The sequence below is a fragment of the Cryptomeria japonica genome, chromosome 6 (assembly GCF_030272615.1).
Source record: "Cryptomeria japonica chromosome 6, Sugi_1.0, whole genome shotgun sequence".
Taxonomy (NCBI): domain Eukaryota; kingdom Viridiplantae; phylum Streptophyta; class Pinopsida; order Cupressales; family Cupressaceae; genus Cryptomeria; species Cryptomeria japonica.
Genome location: NC_081410.1, coordinates 667,156,550 through 667,174,617, shown reverse-complemented (window position 1 = coordinate 667,174,617; position 18,068 = coordinate 667,156,550). Strand labels below are relative to the sequence as shown.

Here is an 18,068-nt window from a genome sequence, read left to right as displayed (position 1 = left end):
TTTTGAGATAGAAGATAAGAATCTATTTTAGCATACAAATCTCTAGGTGTCTACTTAAGACCATAGAGTGACTTCTTGAATCTACATACCAATGAGGAATTCTGGACATACCCTTGAGGCTACTCCATATAGATCTCCTCCTTGAGACCACCATGAATAAATGCGTTCTTTACATCCATGTGATGAATCTTCCACCTTCTTGCTACTGCAATTGCAAGAGCTAACTGAATGGAGTTAATTTTTTGCCACTGGATCAAAAGTTTCATCATAGTCAATTCCATGAACTTGTTGGAAGCCTTTGGCTTCCAACCTTGCTTTGTATCTGCTTACATGGCCATCTACTGATTTCTTTGTCCAGTAGACCCATTTACACCTTACAAGTTTGCGATCACGTGGAAGTGGAACAAAGTACCAAGTTTGATTCTCAATGAGAGAATTGTACTCCTCATCCATAGCGGCTTCCCAAAGAGGATTTTCTACAACTTCTAGATAAGTTTGAGGATTTCTATCACCATTCTCAAATATAAATACTCTAATCTATAGCAATTATTTTCTTACAATATATTGTTTAAATATCAATACTCAATATTCAAATTAATTAATTTGGATTAATTTATGTTTATGTGTGTATTTGATTTAATTAACCTAAGTCAATCTTAAGGAAAGATTATTTTTATTCACAATATTATCACTTTTATTGATTCATTAGCTTACAATTCAGAGTGTAAATTTAAAAGTTTAATTTTACTTATTGAACAATTTCTCCATAACATTTATCCATTCAAAATTAGCCTTCAAATACTAAAACATATATTGTTTTAAAAAAATATAAAAGATTAAATATATAAAACAAAAATCATACCAAAAATTTCATACCCATAGAATATACTTATATTTTTAATTATTACTGTATACAAAGTTTCATTTGTAAATTATGTTGTATTCGGATGAAACGGACGCGATTGCTTGAGAGTCGTGGAACGTGGATGACTTGGTGCTAATTAGACAAAGTTTTTGTATTTTTCCACGATGACAGGACTTTTGCACACGACTAGGTAAAGCCCAATTTTCAACGACGACCGCCTTTTGCAAAGACGTCGACTTTGAAGTTTCTCTCAACTCTTTCACACGCACCGCAAGGAACGAAATTTCCATGCGCTTGGAACAAAACACTATATTTTTAACCCTCAACTTTGTTTTGTCAATGCCAATCAGCTTCAAAATTTATGTCACCATTAATGTAATTGCCTCAAGGGACGGTGTGCATGCACTACAACCTCTTTAGCATGAATCTGCACCTTTCACGTCTGGGAAATTGCGACTTTCCAAATGGAATGGTCTCTTGGAACCGAGGTTTCTCTCTCGGGGGACGTTATCTTCTACTTCGACGCTAGAGGGTGATTCGTTCCATCTCTAACACTTTAGCGATGGGGGGGAATCAGGGAAAAATTCTACTTAAGCCTGTATTTTGTTTGTACAGTGTTTATTCAACTGAAAATTGTAGTGCTGCAATCGAGGGTAGAGATACTCTTTCCTTGGACTCTTCGCTTACTGGAAACCAGACAATAATTTCCATGAATGGTACATTTGAATTGGGATTCTTCAACCCAAATGGAACCAGTAACTGGTATGTCGGCATCTGGTATGCCAATCTGGCAGAGAAGACGATCGTTTGGGTGGCTAACAGGGAGACTCCCGCGAGAAACAGGTCTGGGGTTTTGAAGCTGTCAAAAGAAGGTGATCTGGGACTGTTTGACGCAACGGGTGCATCTCTTTGGTCGGTCAATTTGACCAAGAAGGCTTCCCAGGCTGTGATATTAGATTCTGGTAATTTTGTAATGCTCGGTGTTGACAATAAATCTGAAACTCTTTGGCAGAGTTTCGACTATCCAGTTGATACCGTATTGCCAGGGATGAGGTTCGGTGGACAGCAAAAGCTAGTCTCTTGTCATTGGATCCTGCTCCTGGGCTTTTCTCCTATCAGGTGAATCCATCTGGGGCCAAACAATTATTGCTAACATGGAACAATTCTGTAAAGTATTGGGCAAGCGGAACTTGGGACGGTAATGTTTTCAGTCAAATTCCAGAAATGACAAACAAAGGCTTCTACAATATCAGCGTTGAAAATACCAAGTCTGGTTTCTATGTTACATATACATTGAACCCCATGAAGAATATCCTCTCACGTTCCGTCCTAGCTAAGTCTGGAGAAATTCAGCAATATGCACTGCTTGATGACGCTAAGTGGAACTTGTTCTGGTCTCAACCAAGAGATCAATGTGCCGTATATGGTCTGTGCGGCGCTTACGGAAACTGCAACCCCAACGATATTCAATTCTGCAGCTGTGTGGAAGGATTCACCCCCACAGACATCCAGGCCTGGGATTCGCGAGAGTCATGGTCCAGTGGCTGTGTTCGGCAAAGACCCTTAAACTGTGATACTAAAAATAGCAGCACGGACGGATTCCTCGAGCCGAGCGTCACGTCGCCTAATGTTGATTCCGCTTCCTCATACCCTGCAACCACAAAGAATGATTGCCAGAAAGCCCGCCTCCTCAATTGCTCGTGCACTGCGTTTACTTTCAAACCGCCTTTCAGGCCGTGCCAAATCTGGTCAGGAGATTTGTTAAATATGTATAAAAGTGAACCCAAAAGCAATTGAAATGTTTTTATTCGAGTGGCTGCCTCTGCACTTCCCAAGACTGATAAATCGTCCTCCTCCAAACACAAAACAGCAGCTATCGTAGACGTAGTGCTAGGTATTGTTGGTGCTCTCGTCGTTGCTTTGGGTATCTTTTCAACTTTAATGTGGTGGAGGCATCCGCAGGGACATCGGCTACGATTGATAGAGAGGTATGCAGATCCCGCGAACTCTTTTCTTAGATTGTTTAGCTACATGGAGTTGAGGATTGCAACTAGGAATTTCAGGTATAAGTTGGGGAGCAGAGGATTCGGCACTGTGTTCAGAGGAATCCTAATAGACGGCACGCTTGTGGCCGTAAAGAAAATGGAGGGTTCAAGACAAGATGAGAAGCAATTCCGAGCGGAAATCAGTTCTCTTGGAATCATACAACATGTGAATTTGGTCAGGCTTCGAGGGTTTTGTGCACAAGGATCGAGAAGGTTTCTGATTTATGATTACATGCCCAACGGCTCTCTGAATACTTACCCTTCTCAAGTAGTTCGAAAAGCAAACCGAGTGTATTTCATTGGAAGACCCGATTTGATGTTGCATTAGGCACTGCAAGAGGGCTACATTATCTCCACGAAAAATGCAGAGATTGCATCATTCACTGCGATATTAAGCCTGAGAACATTCTTCTGGACAATAATTTTTAAGCCAAGTTAGCAGATTTCGGATTGGCGAAGCTTGTGGGTAGAGATTTCAGCCGCGTTCTAACCACAACAAGAGGAACGAGAGGGTATTTGGCTCCAGAGTGGATCTCCGGTCTTCCCATCACTCCCAAGGTTGATGTGTACAGTTTTGGTATGACTCTCTTGGAAATCATTTCTGGTCGAAGAAATCTGGATTTCAAAGAGCAAGATTCAAGTAAGTATTACTTTCCCGCGTGGGCAGCAACTCAAATTTACAACGGCAACACGATTAATATTGTGGAGGAGGGCATCGCAGAGGAGAGAGATCTTGAGGAGGTGAGAAGAGCAAGTATTGTAGGGTTGTTATGCATTGAACAGGATGAGGAGGTGAGGCCAAGCATGGGACAAGTGGTGCTATTGCTGGAAGGGAAGACGCAGCCTCAAATTCGACAGGTTCAGATCTTTTCGAACATGGACAAGCAAGCAAACAGAAGCGAGACTGACAGCGATAGCGATGGCGAGGTTATCCATTAGAATAACCGAGTAGGAAGCATGATATTTAGGCTTAAACAGCAGTTAACATTTAAATATAAATTTAATTTTAATTATTAGCAATTTGAATTAGATGTTTGACGGGCATGTGGATAATTATTTTAATTGCAATACAATTTTGTTAGAGAGAAATTTTCTATTACCAAATTTTTATTTATGTAGAAAATTAGTAAAATATTTTTTGTTGCAAAATAGTGGAAATTATTATCATAGTTAATCTTAACATGAATGTATATTGGAGGGTATGTTGGAATTGAAATATTCTTGATACATTTTAAGTGTTTCTATCATGATGAAAGGGCGAGTGACTTAATGGTGCAAAATCTAAGTAATCAAAGTAGGTTCTAAATTTGAATTTTAGCATGTTCAACATTTTTGTTAATGCACTTATAATTTATTGAAGAAATAAACCCAATCCTTATATCACATAGAATCATTAATATAATAAAAATAAAAATAATGTAATATGTCTAATATGACTCAAATAACTGTTGTACTTTTGTCAACATACATGCCAACCTCTTGAGAATGAATTTCATTTACATCGTTCGATGATTTGAGATTTTCTAGTGAAAAAACTAGTTCATTCAATATTTATAAAAGAAATAGAGTTGATTAGTTACCATTATTTTTTAATTTGAAATACTTAGGACATTTCATTCTTAGAGTGTTGTAAATCATGTAAGGGCAATTTCAATTTTAATACAAATAAATTAGAATTTTATTGTATTTGGCGTTCATGAGTATATTCAAGGTCTATTAGACTTATATATTAGGTCACCTTTAACTAGACACCTAGATCTAGACTATACCAACTAGTATCAAAACAATGCTTTCTATCCTTTTATATGTTTTGAGGGTTCTATAGAATTTGTTGGAGATTTATGAGGAAATCTTATAACTAGAGAGCCATAATAGGGAAGTATTGAGTGGTATCATAACTAGGCTTACCTTGTATAACTGTGTCTTATGAGAGGGTCTATAAGATTTATTGCAAATGTGAAGAAATTTTTTAATTTTAAGGAGCTATGAAGAGAAGATTTAGCACACATAGGGAGATCAAGATATTTTGATCTAGTTAATATTTTAGTAGAATTGATGAGAGAAGTTATAGTTAGATTTGATAAAAATTGAGATAGCTAAATAAAAAGAACACATGTAATTAAGGATGTGAGCAGTGATGAAAAATTAACACAAGATGGTTAATGAACATGGGAGAGATGAAGGAATTGTCTTGAATCAATTATTGACAAGTATAAAGTAAGTAGTAAATAAGAGTTAGAAATGAATCTACTAAGAACAAAGGAGTGACGGGAAGTCATAAAACATTATGATAGAGGAATTGATAAGAGATTGGTTTCTAAGATGGATTATCTAGAAGGGAGAAAAATAAGAAAAATAGATCCTACTAGAGGATAGAGGCCTATGGAGGTCATGGAGAGAGAGAAAGAGGTAAGTGTACTAGTCATTCTTTAGTACTTTCAAGTGGACTAGTCCAAAATAATTTTTAAAATGGTTATTCAATTTTGAGCTTCTTTTTAAAAAAAGAGAGTATTTTAACACTCACAGGGGTAGAAGTTTCATACTAGAGATTTCTCAAATGAAAGAAAGCTCAAACATGGATTTACAAGCAAAAAGCTAGGACTTTATGAAAAAACTTGGATAACCCCACCCTCCCTTGTAAATTAAAAAATTTTCAATGTATAAGTATTTTATCATTTTCTCACAATCTTCACATTGTGAAGATCCAATTACTATCATTTTCAAAATAATAAACCGAGTATGCCAATTCAGTGGTATAAATATGATTTCATTACAATTGAAAAATTTGAGTGGTGGATTCTAATGTTCTGAAAGAATTTGTTTTCCAAATATAATTAGAGTTCAAACTCGTCTTTATAATCTAAATTGCATTGATGTAACAATTACAACTCCTTTTTATAAAAAGGCTAGTATTAATCTAAATCATTCTTAAAGAAAAATTATTTTCCTTCACAACATTATCACTTTTACTAATTTATTAGCTTACAATTCAGAACATAAATTTAACAGTCAACATTAATTCATGACATTTACCCATTTACAATTACACTTTAAATGCTAAAACAAATCTCTTATTTTCTAAGGAATATAATAAGATATATATATACCAAAAATTTCACGGCCATAATTTTTAATTATATTTAAGCCATGTCAAACAAAAGTTGGACATGGCTTCAGATGAAACGGATGCGTTTGCTCAAGAGTCGTCGAACGTGGAAGACTTGGTGCGAATTAGATAAAAGCTCTTCTCTCTCCACGATGACCGACTTTTGCACATAGGACTGGACTTGTTTGGCGTGCAACGTTTCTCCGAACCCTTTCACACAGAACAACACTAGATTTTTAACAGTCAACTTAGTTTTGTCAGTGGCAGTCATCTTCAAAAATTTTTTAGGTCCAACGTCAATGTCACTATTTAAAAATATTTAATTTTAGAAATATTAAATACAGTTTGCCGGCCACTAATAAATTCAAAGCATCGCATTAAGTGACGTAACGTTCGTGTCAAAATTATTATACGGGACTGTGTTGCGTGCAATTCAACCTCTTTAGTATGAATTGGGACATTGCCGCAAGCAAGCAACAGCCCGAAGCCACTACTATATTCATGATATTTTGTTTTGGTGTTAACATTATTTACAATCTATTTGATAAGGTGTAAAAATCAATAGTTTCAATACGAAGATTGTCTTTAATTTTTGTAGTCTTGTGAATCTATATGAGTTAGATTTCGAGTTCTTTGAGATAAAACCTAAGTGTCATCATCTTCATTTTATACATGCAAATGAATCAATATTTTTAGAAATAATCTAGTAGGAAGTTCATTTTCTTTCCTTCTTAATGTTTACCTTCTTATAAGGCTGATGATATTTAAAAATACCTTTAAGAAAGTTGCTAGATCACTAGTATTAGATTCTATTCGTTCAAACACTTAAGTGAGCCAATTTTATGACTTGGAGCAAAGATTTGAAGACAACATTCTCAAAATTGTAGATGCCTTACATATAGATATGTTCTTTATCCCTTAGAAATTAAAATATACACTAATAGTTTGTCATTATTGTCCAACACATAGTACCAACACACAAGTACATATCATTGATAATTCTCAATATTTTACCATTAAACATAGTACCAACACACAAGTACATATGATTTATAATTCTCAATTTTCTACCATTATAAAAGTAGAAAACTGAGAATTTGATTTTGAAATTTTAAAATTTGGAGTCAATCTTGAACCATTTGAGATTGACTATTTAATTTCAAGGTAGGGAGAAAATGTATGGAAGTGGGTATAAACATTGGTGTACTAAATGATATGTAAATGGATAATTTATGGGATGCATGTAAATAAGTGTTGTATATGCTGAATGTGTTCGAACATGAAGTAAATTTTCTTTATCTAACATTGATTAAACAATTGATGGCAATTTTCTTTATAATTATTGACACTTTCTATTTTTGTTTATTTGATATGTATTTGTCATGCAGTTGAATGACTCACACTTTCTATTTTTGAAAATCTATCAATCTCCAAATGAAGGATTTGGTTTCCTATCTACCAATATTCCTTAAGACTGAAACTAATGCTATTTTTTTTTCCATGAGAAAAGTGGAGAGATTTTGAAATAAAAAGTGAAATTGATTTAAAATATTGATTAATTCATGCATAACATTTCAGGCTATTATATAGATTATGAAATGAGATAAAATTGTAAGAAAATTGCTGGTTTGCATGACTATTTCTTACTTCATTCAACAATAGACAACACAAAAGGATGATGAAGAATTAAAACTATGTTTTGTTTATAAAAAAGATTGTTATACAACTGATAGAGAGTTTATTATAGTATTACTCTCTTGAAATCAAAGACAATCATTATCAGATCTCCTAGAATCAATCTTGTTTAAAAACCATGTCTAACAAATAATAAGACAAAATTTATGTATCTAGGAGGCATCTCATTAAATATTTTCAACTACATTGTTAACTATTTTCAAATACCTTTAGGCACTAGGACAACATTTTCTTGACTTTTCTCCTCCAAAATCTTGATCATGGCATGAGAGAATCTAGATTGGCTAGCTTTTAACAACCTTATGTCCTTCTATTATGCTCCTCCCATATTGCATCATTCATGAGATGCTTCTTCCTTCATTGTTGTCATGCTAGAATATATTCATGTACTATTTGACACTCCTATGATGCATCTTATTAGTTCCTGCAGGCAGGAAACTATAGCAGAGGCTTCTACATCAAAAAATGATGAATCCATCTTCCCCCATCCAATCAAACTATCATAATCGCTTGCATGAATTTCCTTTTCAATATATGATATGTACAACTTGCATGTTTTTAAAGGTAAATTTTGATGCAAATAATTTTGTTGGCATGTGATTGGCATTGCAAATGGGTGTTAGATGCATTCGCAAATATCGATGCAGGAGAATGTATGAAAAACTATGACTTTGTCAGTGTATTGCAGGGTTAATGTTATTAAGAAAGATGAAAACAATTAAATAAGGGGTTTTTGATCACAAAATGGCATTCGTTGACAAACCAGATGTCTTAACTATTCTTTGACATCTTGCATTCTTGTTTAAAGATGGCAAATGCAGAGGAAATATGGAAATACAGAGTTATGTGCATGACAATCCAAGATAGTTGGCTGACAAAACAGGCGTGTTGGAGCTTTCATTTTTGGGGTTTAGCATATGTGTAGGAGGCTACAGGTAATTAATCATGATGGCTAGGTGGCATTTGCAATCAATCCATGTGCCTTGTCTCTATGCTATCACGATCAAGAATATATTGAAGCAAATACTTGTGGAGAAGATCATTTTGTCTTTGTCCAGATCCCCTCATGAACGATTTTGATGCAATTTGGGGAGAATCTTGAGGTAGTTCCCTTTCTGTTTTACTTATGTTGTTTCATTTCAATTAGATTCAAGTGGAAAACGAGCTAATGCAGACATTGTTGGTTTTGGTTTTATTCTATTATTATTAGATCAACTCTCTTGGTTGGATTGGTGATTGTTTGTGCACAGGGGGCTTTCAGACTTCCTAAAGATATCTTTTTAGATGAGGAGGAGCCCGCTGTTAGCTTCGTTTCTTTCCTTGGTAGTGGGCCCCTCAGCCACGCATTGTCAGCCAGGTCTAAGATATTAGTTACGTATGTACATGCCCTTTTGTTCTAAGGGAATTTGTGCTTAGGGCACTCCCTAGTATTTCTTAATTGAATTTTTTTTTTCTTGATGCATATGAATTAAGAACATATTTTGCCTACGAAAGAATGCTTACCCATTTTCAAAATAATTTCAAGAATTCTAAGATTTTCTCATCACAGATACCCAGATCTAAGTTGTAGAGTCTCTACAAGTGGCAATTTAGGGCATTTGAAATTGGATCAAACACCGAAAATCCTCTTTTTAAGATGAGGGTTTCTTTAATTTTGTTTCGCATGATTTTTTTCATCTGAAACCACGAGATTGAAAGCGAAATGTGTTGCACTTGTGAATGCAGTTGATCAAGATGCTATTCAATATATGTGCAAGAAGACTCCAAAGGCTATTATTGAGTTGAAATAATATGGACTACCATTTTCAAGAACTGAAGATGGAAGGATTTGCCAATGCACATTACAAGTTTGAGGTGGCAATCTGCAATGTTTTGATATTTTTAATCTTCCCTTCATCACAAGTCAAGAAACATATAAATTATGGTTGTATATATTAAACATAGTTAAGAGTGTTTAACCAAAGTAGACACATAAATTTTAATTCTTGTATCGAGTATTACTCATTTTTTTCGATTCTTAGTGGTAACTGACACTATATCGCTATAAATTTTTTTTTGATTTATGCAGTGAACATATATAATAAATATGAGAGATTATTAGCTTTATCAAATCCTGCTATAGCTAATGTTGGGAAATACATGAACTTGACTACTTTTGTCAAATTCGCAAACCAAGCCAACATTAGTGTTCTTATCAGCATTAAGGTATAGTTTTCAGAGCTGATTATTATTTGAGAAATGACATGGACCGTGTTTTTATTATATAAAAATTTTGTCACTATCAAAACATATTTTACAGTTAAAGAAGTTATGAGAGAGTGATTTTTTTGCATTGTTTACAGAATGAGTGGGCAATAATATTAGAATGGAACCTTGATGTCACAAATGGTGATATTATCCTTGGCTCCTCCAAAGTGTCCTGAAATACTGAGTTTTTGTGTTCCCTTAGTTGATGGTCTCAATTGGCTTACACTGTTGGCAAGGTCCTTCCCTCACATGTTTTTTAATACTTGTGTGGGGTTATTTGATCTTTCATTTATGGAGTCTAGAGAAATACCTATGGAGAGGATCATTTTGTTTCCTGTAAACTCTGCCCATTTTTCCTCATTAGCATTTTTGATACAATTTGTGAATAATCTTGAGGTAATCCCTTTCCGCTTTACTTCTGTTGTTTCATTTGAATTAGATTAAAGTGGAAAATGAACCAATGCAACTATTGGTTTTGGTTTTATTCTATTATTATTAAATCAACATTTTACTTTATTGCAAGTGCTGTAAGGATTAGAACGAGCAGAGAAAATGATAACAAAAAAAATTGAAAAAGAAAACAACACACAATTTATCATGGTTTGGCAAATTTGGCTACATCCACACTCAAAGGAGGGAATGACTTCTATTAATCAACTCAGTTTACATGGGCTGCACACAGCCATTATATAATCATATTCAGATATGAAATGAAGAGTCTGGGGAAGGTAGATAGTCATGTGACTATTGGGCTTCACATCCCAACAATCTCCCCCGTGAAGTCCAATTGGCACAACCATGCACTGTGGCATCCCCTGCTCTCCGTTTCAATCCATACGAAATCAGACCCTTGGAAGATTTTAACTTCGCCAGACTTGGTCTGCGGAAACTCTCCTACCACATCACGTGGCTCATTATCCTCAATTTGGTCAGAGATTGGAGGCTCAACATGCCATCTTTGCCATGGCCTACAATCAACATCATCTGCATCTAGAGAATGTAGAATTCTAGGAATCTTTATGCTTACAAAAGCACCTCCCATTGCATCAAGCACAACATCTTGCACTTCATTATCCAATTCCATAGGCTCATAATCTTCTATGAAATTGTCTATGCAAAGGTCTTCTCCCTCTTCAGCCACAACCTCTACTTGGGCATTCAACAAATTTTCCTCAACATCCTTTAGCTTGACCTGAAGCTTATCTTCTCTCAAAGAAGCATTTTGCAAATCTTCCTGAAGAGAAAATAACTTGGCTTGTGTATTGCGATGATGATCTTCTAGAGCTATTACGAGATTCTCCAGCTCAAGATGCCTATCAACCGGTATATCATCAAGGTTGCCTTTATTTACTTTTTCTCCATTTAAGATTTCCATTAGTTCTTTTTGTCTTAAATGTCTCAAAGTCTCAACCTCCAAAATTCTTGCCAAGGTATCCTCTATAAAATACAACTGATCCGTCAGTAAGAAATTTTCCTCCTTTAGCCGCATAATTTTCTCTTCTTGATATTTTTCAATATCGTATGTCTCATCATCTTCAAGTTCATCTACGCTCGCCTCGACGTCCTCTTCTTCAGCCGAATCCTCCTTATCTTTCCAGCCGTCCGACCAATGTGCATGGTGTTTCATTTCAGCTTCTTCTTCTTCCTCCATTTCTGCTCAAGCCAACATGGCTCTGATACCAATTGTAAGGATTAGAATGAGTAGAGAAAATGATAACAAAAAAAATAAAAAAAGAAAACAACACACGATTTATGATGGTTCGGCAAATTTGCGTACATCCACACTCAAAGCAGGGAATAACTTCTATTAATCAACTCAGTTTACATGGGTTGCACACAACCATTATATAATCATATTCAGATATGAAATGAAGAGTTTGGGGAAGGTAGACAATCATGTGACTGTTGGGCTTCACATCCTAACAAGTGCTAGATGAATTTTCCAGTTGCTTCATGTAGTCTCTAAAAATAGGGTTTTTTGGTGTAAAAGAGTTACTTCAATTTATGAATTGATTCTCACATTATTGTAGATACTATAGAGGCACATTAACAGAACAAATTCTAGAAAAAGTGTTGAAGACCCTTACAATACCCATAGACCAGGATTTAGTTTTAGCAAAGTGCAAACGTTATAAAGAAACTTTGATTTCAGTGGTCAAGGTTGAATGACGGCTTGGCAAGGTTGAACCTTGACTATGTGGATCTTGCAATGTCATGACATTGACTTTACTTCACCTCAGATGGTACAAAAAAAAAAATCAATTTGCGATTTTCTAAGTGTTGCAAACATTCAAGAAGAAAGTCTCATTTCTAATATTGGAAATGCAATCTGTGATCCGAAACTCCAAACCAGACACAATGATCTTTTACATATGAAGCTTTTTCTAAGAAGGTTGTGAATGAGACTATCCATGCTCTTCAAAAGATAAAAGAAACTGGAAAGATTTGATACAGTGGCATCTGATATTTTCTTTTTTTTTTTAATTTTTTTCTTTTGTACATTTGATGAGCAATTAGTTGGGTTCTATATTGATTCATTCCTCTCTCTATAAAAATTTATCATAGAAATAGACCTTACCACTGAAACGTAAAACATAAAACAATACATTTTGTACATTTTGTTTTCAATTGGCATGTATATATGTGTGTTTGGTCATATTTGTACAAGAAGGGTCTTTCTTGTATTTGGGCTTTCTTTTTTTATGCATAACACAACTCTGCAACTTTGTTAACTATATTTTTTAAAGATTAAAACTGATGAGTTTATACTCTACTGCATACGCTGATAAGATATTTAGCTAAATAATAATGTTTGTAATGGGCATGCATTTTTTTGTTCAACATACAAATTAAGTAGAAAAGAGTATTCTAACACTACATTCAATCTATATGCACAAACCAATGGTGAAATATGGAGTTCAGAATAGGTACTCAATCAATGTCTCAGCTTAATTTGCTTACTTGTAATAGTGGTTGGTGTTGGGAGTTCAATTACAAGAATATCTAAGGACTTCTATCTGCTATTAAAAGAATGTAAAAATCAAAGAAAAGTAAAATAAAAAAGTCATAACCAAAACTATTCTAACCAAAACTATTCTATCAGACTTTGGTAGGAACTTTGTTGCCTGTAGCCTTGGTTTCTATGAATCTTGTGCATTTGAAAAACCCTCTAGATATTTAATTTTCTCTTGTTATAATGTATCAGATTATAGTAAGTTGGATACAATAGTTTTTTAGTTGCATACGACAGTTCTGAAGTTAGTTAATTAGTTTTAAAACTGTTTATATTGCCTATATAAAGGCTTCCATTGTAAATCAATTTGTAACCATCAATGAAATGAGCATTCAACTCCTTCATTTGGTATCAGAGCATTAAAGTATTTGTATGCCTGTGTACATTTCCTTAGAAAAGTTTGATGGTGTAAAGTTCGATTTGTTTGCTTTTTCAATGTCAAATAAAGCTTAGTAAGATCGCCATGGAATATGAGAAAGCTGGATGTTGTGCGGTATTATTGGAGCGTTAGAAAATGTATTGCATACTGACTCTTGTGAACAAGCAATGAGGAGTGTGCCTAGCATGGGAATACAACATGGAAGTGAGAGTTTAAACACCAAAGGCAGTCTTTACAAAAACTGTTATGATAGTTATTAGATCAAGTTGCTACTATCATTACCATACAGTAATTTTATGCATATTTCAGATGGTAAATGCATATTTTAGATGGTAATGGATAACAAAATAATTCAAACCATAACACAAAAATTTACGTGGAGAAACCCTTTCAGGAAAAAACCCTACCACAAACAGACCCAAGACTTCTATTAATCCTTCAAAAGAGTTACATCAATACAAATACTTCTCTCTCTGAAATTCAGCAGCACTTCTTTGCTTCTATAAATAACATCTATTTCTTTCAACTCAAGCACTAAATAAATAGACATGAGAGAAACCATAAATCATAAATGGTTTTGAAAATGACTTATACACAAAGCACAAAGAAAACATAAACCTTTCTCTTTCAACTTGCATTTTTATCCACCTTTTGAAAGATCTTCTTTATTTTAGCAAGCTTTGTTTTATTTTTCCCCTTCTTCATCCTTTTACTATTTTGACAATTAAAAAACATCTTTGCAAGTTGTCACAATTGCATTTAGCAACTTTCATGACACCTAAAAGATAATTACAATGTTTTTTCAATTAATTCTTTCATTCAAAAATAGAAACGACAAGGTTGAGAGATTTATCAGCATTCTCCCACTTGTCGAACACCTTGCATAAAGCATAAAGGGAAACTGAACAAATCAAGCTTCAAAACAAGGAAACTGAAAAAATGAAGCTTCAAAAGAGGTGAGACCCATGGCCTCTCTACACCAACTAAATTTTTTTGTGCTCACTGATTTAGTAAGAGAATTTGCAACATTCACTGAAATGTCTACTTTCTGTAACATGACTCTGCCACCCTCAACCATTTCCCAAACAAAGTGATATTCAACATCTATGTGCTTCATGCACGCATGATACATTGGGTTTTTAGCCAAACAGATGGCATTCTAACTGTCACAACTAATCCTTACTTGTTTTAAACACTAAAAGCCAATACCTGAACATAATCTTTCTAACCACACTGCCTATTTACAAGCATGTGTTGCAGCCATGTACTCTCCTTCCATAGCGGACGATGCAACTGTAGGTTATCTTTTGCACATCCAACTAGCTACTCCTCCAAACAATATAAAATTATAGCCATTTGTTGATCTTCCGTAATCTAGATCACCAACAAAATCTGAATCAACAAACCCTTGCAAATTAATCACCCTACTCATATCATTAGAACCATGATAAAAAATACAATGATTAGAAGTTCCACGTAAATATCTAAAAACCCTTTTCACATAAGTCCAATGTTCTTTACCAGGATTTCCATAAATCTACTAAGAACTCCCACTTCTTGGGCAATATATGGTCTTATACAGACCATAGCATACATAAGGCTTCCTACAACACTAGCATATGGAACTTTACACATCTCTTCAAGTTCATCATCTATTTTAGGACATTTTTCTAGAGATAGCATAGTGCCAGTTAGAAAGGGAAAACTAACCGGTTTACAATCATACATGGAAAAACACAGCAAAATAGTGTTAACATACTTCTTTTGACTTAACCATAGTTTTATGTTAATCTGACCCCTTTTGATTTTCATACCCAAAATATATTTTGCAGCCCCTAAATCTTTCATATCAAATGGACCAAATAGTTGACTCTTAAGTTCCCTAAACATTCCCTTATCTTTTCCAATAAATAACATATCATCAGCATAAAGGGCAATGACTAGTAATTGATCGTTAATTAATATGAAATAAATGCAATGATCTTCTTCACTTCTATTTAAGTCATGATTCAATACAAAAGCATCAAATTTTTGATACCACATTCTTGGTGACTACTTCAAACGATACAAAGATATTTTTAACCTACAAACCAAGTGTTCTTGTCCCTTCACAATAAAATTATCAAGTTGTTTCATAAATATTTCCTCATCAAGATCCCCATGTAAGAAAGTTGTTTTAACATCTATTTTCTCTACTTCTAAATCAAAAGTAGAAACGATAGATAAAAGGAATCTAATGGAACTTAGTTTAGCCACAAGAGAAACAATCTCACCAAAATCCACTCTCTCAACCTGTAAGTAACCTTTTTCCACTAATCGATCTTTGTATTGTTCCAACTTACCTTCTACTCTAAATTTCTTTTTAAATACCTATTTGCATCCAATGGCTTCTCTCTCCTTAGGAAGCTCAACTACATCCCATGTGTCAGATTTTTCCAAAGCCTTCATTTCATCTTTCATTGCCTCTAACCAAGACTCATGCTCATCTGAAGATAAGGCCTCTTTCATAGATCTAGGTTCGTTATCAGTACAAGATAAAGCGAAAACACATCGAAAACCAGATGGACTATATCCATACCTATCAATGGGCTTACATTGTCTTGTGGATCTTCTTTGAGGTGTAACAAGATTCTCTGTTTGTTCATCTTCAGGATTCTCTTCTAATCCTTCTTCACCTTCATGCTCATCAAGTTGTTCTACATGTGTATCTTTTTGTTGTTCAGCCTTAATATCAAAATGCACTATTCTTTAAGGCTTCACCTAAGGTTGTTCATCATTTTAAAATTCCTTTAGCTCCCTAAAAATTACATCCTTAGAATATGCCATTTTCATTGCTATAGGATCCCAAAGCTTATAACCCTTAATGTTTTCACCATAACCCACAAAAATACACTTGTTAGCTTTGAAATTGCGCTTAGAACATTTTTGCTTTAGGAACATGAACATATGCCTCACTGCCAAAAACTCTAAAATGAGAAATTGATGGACTTTTACTTGTCCATAACTTGTAGGGATTTTTATCAACAAGAGTAGACATGGGTGATCTGTTAAGTAGATAACAAGCATTGTAAACTATTTTAGCCCAAAAATGTTGTTCAAGATTTACACTAATCAACATGCTTCGATCTCTATCCATTAAAGTCCTATCCATTCTCTCTACCACTCCATTTTTTTGTGGGGTACATGGAGTTGTTTTCTTCTTAACAATTCCCACATGCTTACAATAGTCATCAAAAGCCTTAGAGAAAAACTGACCACCATTATCTATTCTTAAAACCTTTACTTTTTTATCTATCTAGTTTTCAACAAGTGTTTTAAATTTTGTAAATATAGAAAAAACAACATTTTTTTCCTTCAAAAAGTAAATCCATGAATATCTTGAATAATCATCAATAAAGGAAACATAGTAGCGATATTTTCCAATAGATGGTACATCCACGGGACCAAAAATATCACTATGAATTACCTCAAAAACTTGTTTAGCTCTATTACTTCCAGATTTTAAAGATACTCTATGTTGCTTTCTATACACACAATGTTCGCAAAAATCAAAATCAGCAGAGTAACCACACAAACGATCAACCATCTTTTTATTTATGAGGATTTTGAGACTCTTTTCACTAATATGGCCCATCCTATGGTGCCATAACTTACATGATATAGAGTTATCAATTACATTAATAGAGTTATAGAAAGTAGAAGCATCAAGTCTAAATAGGGTGCCACACCTATTTCCCTTAGCTAAAATCAAATTCCCTCTGCTTAACTTGCAACCACTCTTTTCAAAAGTAACATGCACTCTCGAATCATTCATTTTAGATAGAAAAATTAATTTTCTAGCTAAACCAGGAATTTGCAATACATCTTTCAAAGTTTTAACTCTTCCATAATTGAAAATCAATTTTACCTCCCCTCAGCCTACAATTTTTTGTGTGCTATTATCCCCGAGGAAAGCTCCCCCACCATCATAAGCCGAATATGCTGAAAACCACTCCTTGTGAGGAGTCATGTGGTAGGATGCACTTGAATCTACTAGCTAAGAGTCATCATAAGTCATATTAGTAGAAATAATAAAAGCATCAGCAACTTCATCATCAGAGGATTTATCAGTAGAGGAATCATCATTTAATTTTTTTTTACACTCCTTTTTGAGATGCGCCTTCTTATCACAGTTCCAACATCTCAATCTACTCTTAGTAGGTGATTTAGACATTCCTTTAGACTTAGAACGATCCTTAGACTTGTCCTTTTTACCTTTCTTCTTGTCCTTACCTTTCTCTTTAGTTCTACCTCGTACATGCAATGCATCTTTAGACCCTTCTGAAGTCTTCCTCCTCATTTCCTCTAAAAGTAGAGTGGCAACAAGGGCATCCAACTTCGGATCATCTATAAAAGAACCACTGATTGAAATAATGAGATTATCCCAAGATTCAAGAAGTGAACATAATAAAAAAATACATTTATCCTCTTCCTTTATCTTCACATTAATTGACTACAATTGACTCAAGATTATATTAAATGAATTCAAGTGTTTTGCAATCAAGTCTCCATCATTCATTTTAAGAGAATATAACTTTGTTTTCAGAAATAACTTGTTAATGAGACTCTTAGTTTGGTAAATCTCTCCTATTCTATTCCATAATTTATGTGTAGTAGTCTCACTTGAAACAAGAACAAAATTGGATAAACACAAATGAATAGTGCCATGATCTTTTTTA

At 34.3% G+C, this 18,068-nt stretch overlaps 1 protein-coding gene and 1 pseudogene across 1 annotated transcript; both read left to right on the top strand.

Moving 5' to 3' along the window:
* Nucleotides 1–2,089: 2,089 nt before the first annotated feature.
* Nucleotides 2,090–2,662, top strand: LOC131041261 (G-type lectin S-receptor-like serine/threonine-protein kinase At2g19130). The gene has a single exon (XM_057974285.1). It carries the CDS (start codon nt 2,090–2,092, stop codon nt 2,660–2,662), a length of 573 nt encoding a protein of 190 aa, XP_057830268.1.
* Nucleotides 2,663–2,806: 144 nt separating this feature from the next.
* On the top strand, nt 2,807–3,849 carry LOC131041258 (G-type lectin S-receptor-like serine/threonine-protein kinase At2g19130; annotated as a pseudogene).
* Nucleotides 3,850–18,068: the final 14,219 nt, after the last annotated feature.

Excerpts from the sequence above, each read along its gene's own strand:
- LOC131041261 (XM_057974285.1), top strand. The coding sequence starts at position 2,090 with ATGACAAACAAAGGCTTCTACAATATCAGCGTTGAAAATACCAAGTCT.